Source organism: Penaeus monodon, chromosome 41 (genome assembly GCF_015228065.2).
Source record: "Penaeus monodon isolate SGIC_2016 chromosome 41, NSTDA_Pmon_1, whole genome shotgun sequence".
NCBI lineage: Eukaryota > Metazoa > Arthropoda > Malacostraca > Decapoda > Penaeidae > Penaeus > Penaeus monodon.
Genome location: NC_051426.1, coordinates 18535849 through 18540296, shown reverse-complemented (window position 1 = coordinate 18540296; position 4448 = coordinate 18535849). Strand labels below are relative to the sequence as shown.

The window sequence follows — 4448 nt, the reverse complement described above, 5'->3', positions numbered from 1 at the left end:
AGGGCTGGATAGAAGAAGTCGAGAGTTGCTAAGGAAGTGCCGGCCATGTAGAATCAAAATAAAGAGGCTACAGAAGAATTTGCTTGACTGCTATAGAAGACTAGGACAACCTACAGCTCTTTATATTAACCAGACAGATGAAATTCAGAGTCTGACAGTGCAACAGGCTCCAACATTTGTAAACATTGTTTCTGATGAGACCTGGTTGGAGCAGTGCACATTACCTCGGACTGAAGTGAATTTAGGGGCTTCATCTTCTTTTGTAGCTGCATGCTCAAACCCTTGGGCATCTACTTCAAGTCAGTTACCTAGAAATACACTTTTTCAAGATGGAGGAACTCTTAGACAACCAGAAAATTGTTTACAGTATGCAGGTTCTCATAGATATGCTTTTACATATGGAGACAGGTTTCCTCATGGTAGAGAAGAAAGTGAACAGCAGGCTGTTTATCAGGTCTCTGATAACTCTTTATCTCATCAACCTAAAGGAAGATGGAATCAAGACCTTCGATTTCTATATCAGGATACTGATAGCATAGCCAGAGTACATGGATCTCATTCCCATCAAAAGAATTTACAAGAAATAAAACCAGCAAAAAATGATTCTGTTCTACAAGACGTATGTGATGTTCAGACTAAAAGTAAAGAAATGCCCAAGGCTTTAAGTGATGAGTGGTGTAATTCAAATTCTGAAGTACAGGTAGTGAAAATATTTAAAAATAATGAATCTAAATTTAGCACTGACTCAAGATTCCGAAGTACTAATGTTCATCCAGTTACCCAAACTGGAGTTATGCAAACTGTTAGTTCAGGTGTTGTGTCCGTGCCTAATATATTTGAAAATAGTGAGGATACTTTATCTTTCAATAGTGCAAGTGTTGGTATTTCTAGAACTAATACACCTATTGAAATAATTGATCTCTCAAGTGATGATGATGAATCTGGTAAGAGTAGAAGGCAGAATGAAGCAGATAATGCACCCCAACAACTGAATGGTTTAAATTGTTACCCTCATTCAGGTGCAAAAATACCATTTTCTTCCAAACATTCCCTGCCAAAAAATGGGAATAGCCATTGGTCGTCAAAACAAGAGTCCCACTTTGGAGCAGGACACCTAGGGGACTTGGCGATCAATGGCCAGCCTCCAAATGTCCCGCCCAACTTATCTGTTTCTCCCGTCCCAGATAGTGCGTTCCTACCTTTAACTGCTCCACCTGCAATTCCTGATGAGTCAGGAAAGAAGCCCAGCAGCCGCAAACGGAAGCATGAAAGCCTTACTGTTAAAGACAGAAAAATCTTGATATTAGATAATTCTCAGAAATATGCCAATTCATGCCCAAACTCTAAAACAGAATATGAGAAAGTAAGGAAAGAAAATCAAGGGGTCCAACAAAGCTCCCTATTTAGAATGTGCACACGAGAAGGCTTTCATGATATTCACGGAGAAGCAGCAATAGTTCCAGAGGTCTTGGATGGAGAGTACATCTTCAGACATGAAAACTCAGTAGATCAGGGATCACATGGATTAATAATTGATGATGAAATAAGCTTTAAACCCCCACTCCATGTTGATGAGGATATTTCATTTAACATTACTGAAAAACCTTTGGATACTGAAGAAAGTGCCAGATGGCAAAAAAGTAATGTGGAGTTGGAATGTGTCTCTAAAGGAATTTTTGTATCAAAGGAAGCTAATATGAATTCTCAGGACAAGCATGTACGGAGTGTAGAAACTCCTGTTGTTGGCTTTATTAGTAATATTGTTAACACTGTTAACAAGGGTGTTGAATTCTTTAAAGCTTTGGTTGGTAGCAGTATGAATGACAAAATTTTAAATGCTGAAGATAAACAGGCAAAATTAAAGTGTGAAAATATGTCCTCAATGAAAGATACACTAAAGGAAACACCTGATGAATGTGAGAGTAATATGACTGAGAATGGATGTAGAAAGAAAATTGCAAGTGGAAGAAAAAAATGTAGGGAAATGGATAAACTTCTTAAGGATGAATGTAGGGAACTCCAGCAAAGAGGGCTAGGAGAGCTAAGACATCTAAATATTTCAGAAGCTAGATTAACAAGGAGATCTGTGGAAAGATATATTCCAAATAAAACAAAAAGTAAAAGAGCACATGGGTTTAAGCATTACAGCATTAGAAACTCCCCATACTTGAATAGAAAATTTATAGAAAAATCAACACAGAAAGCATATACAAGTGATTCCATAAAGAGAACCAACTTTCATAGAAAGGAAACCACAGATTTATCCAAACTAGACCCACATTCAGGTAAAAAAGATAATGTGCCTAAAGTAGACTTCTGTATTCCCCTATTGGAAGTTAAGTGCTTATCAAAAAATGCTGACAAAAAACTGTTTACAGATATTGTTGTACCAAGTGAAATGAGAAATATTTCTTCTGTGAATGTTGACATTTTAGATGATTGTATAGATGAAAATGGAAATTCTCCAACATATTCAGAAACTAGAATTGCTTTAGATAAGGACAGGGACAAGGGCAGTGAAATTTGTCATTATCCAAAGGATGCTGTAGGTCATAAAATTTGTATGGATAAGGAAAAAAAATTGCAAGGGGGTGAAATAGACACACCAAAATTAAAGACACTAGCACCAGAGACTAACCATAATAGATATAAAGGGGCAAGAGAGTTACTCAATTTGGCAAATGATGAGTGGAAGGAAATCTCAAAAAAGGGATTTCACCCTCTCAGAATTATCAAACCTGCATTAATAAGGAAGGTAATAGAAGTCGAGCATAGGGAAAAGGGTCAAAATACGCCAGGAAACCCTTATAAAAAAGAATTACATAGCTTGTCAAAAATGACTTCAACGATTCATAAACATATTACAAGGATTTTTGAGGGAAACCCCAAACTGACTCAATTGTGCTTTTAAATTTTCTTGGGGTATATCCTTCTTCTGATGTGAAGCGGGAACCTGGTAAGAAAACCCAAAAAAAGACAAATAGTTTTAGGGGAAAAAAACAGGGACACACTTTTTTTAAACTGAAGTAAAAGAAAAAAAAAAAACTTGAAATTCTTGTTGATAATCAAACCTCTTAGTATACCATGATTAGTTGGAAATCTCACTACTAAAGAATCAGTTCCATATCGTCAGAATCTGTGGATAAAAGAAGTACAGCTTGGAATCTACACAGACTAAAGAATCAGTTCCATACAGCAAAATCTGTGATGAAAAATCAGATTATTCAAAAAAAAAAATCAAAGACCAAAACCTTATCTTAGTAAGAGCTTAGTAATCTCGCGGAGATGAGGGGGAAGAATGCGGGAAGGGTTTCCCATCCATCACATTTTTTGGGGTGTACAGGGGAAAAATTAGGTCTTGCAATGTATAACAGAAAAGGATACACCCCCAAAGAAAAAAGTCAGTACATTGCCAGGAAACAATAACTCACAATGTAAACCCAAGCTATCCGTGAGTTTTTTCGTCTTTTAAAAAGATGAATGCAAAGAACTCCACCCGCTAGTTACGTGTGCAAATCCAAACCCGTTCAAAAAAAATTGCAACCTTTGGCTCAAGAGACTTTAGAAGCTACAAATGCTGATATATCAACTAGGAGGGGGTCCTGCTCCAAATGTTTCTTGCCTCTCTTGCAGGCCCCAAGGGGGAAATTTCCAAAAAAGGAAAAAATCAAAAGAATGACAGGTACAAAACCCCAAAAGACTAGAAAAACTCGCTCACAACTAAATTTTTTTAAATAAAAGGGTTTAAACTTGCACTCCCCCGGAGGTCACACGAAAATTTTACAAAATGGTTGGCCCCTGTGTGTTTTTTTAATTTTATCTTCAGCCCTTCTTTGATATATGTTTTATTTTTGTATATTTTCCTTTGGCAAAAATGATCAAAATTTTTTTTAGTTTTCCCGAAAAGTTTATCAAAGATTCATTGCTTATATTTATTTCCAGTTGATGCAAGTTTCCCCTGTCTTAGTTATATGTTAAGATTGGAGAACAACAGGAGGAAATGTTGGAAGATGCTATCATTTGAATTTCTTCGTCTTTCTCACAGCAAATTAAATTTTTCAGGATAAGAAGAAAGAATACTTAATATCAAGATTCTTTTTACTTCATCTTACCTTGTTCTCTTTTAATTGTTTATTTTAGCACTTCATCAACCAGATATTCCTATATTCAGTATTGAATATGCATTCTGAAGTAAATTAATGTAAGCAGTATTGGTACATAAATTATTGGTATTAAGGATTGCTTTTACTCAAAATATTACATTATAAATGTATATTACAAAAGTGTTTTCCTTGTATAGCATTTTTTGTAATAAAAGTAATTTTTTACAGTATCTTTTTTTATCATGTAAAATGCTTCAAAGATATTTTGTTAAAAAACCAAAAGGGTTTAACCCCAAAAAAAAAAAAATTAAAAAATTTTTTGGGTCGGGGGTTTTTTTTTTTTTT

General features: G+C 35.3%; 1 protein-coding gene across 1 annotated transcript; it reads left to right on the top strand.

Annotated features, from left to right (window-relative positions):
• LOC119598429 lies at positions 1-4024 on the top strand (the record flags this gene model as incomplete). Its single annotated transcript, XM_037948070.1, is given in 3 exon segments — positions 1-2901; positions 3114-3204; positions 3968-4024. Coding segments are annotated over 3 exon segments (3049 nt in total), but the record flags the coding sequence as incomplete, so codon positions are not given.
• Between the last annotated feature and the right edge of the window lie 424 nt (positions 4025-4448).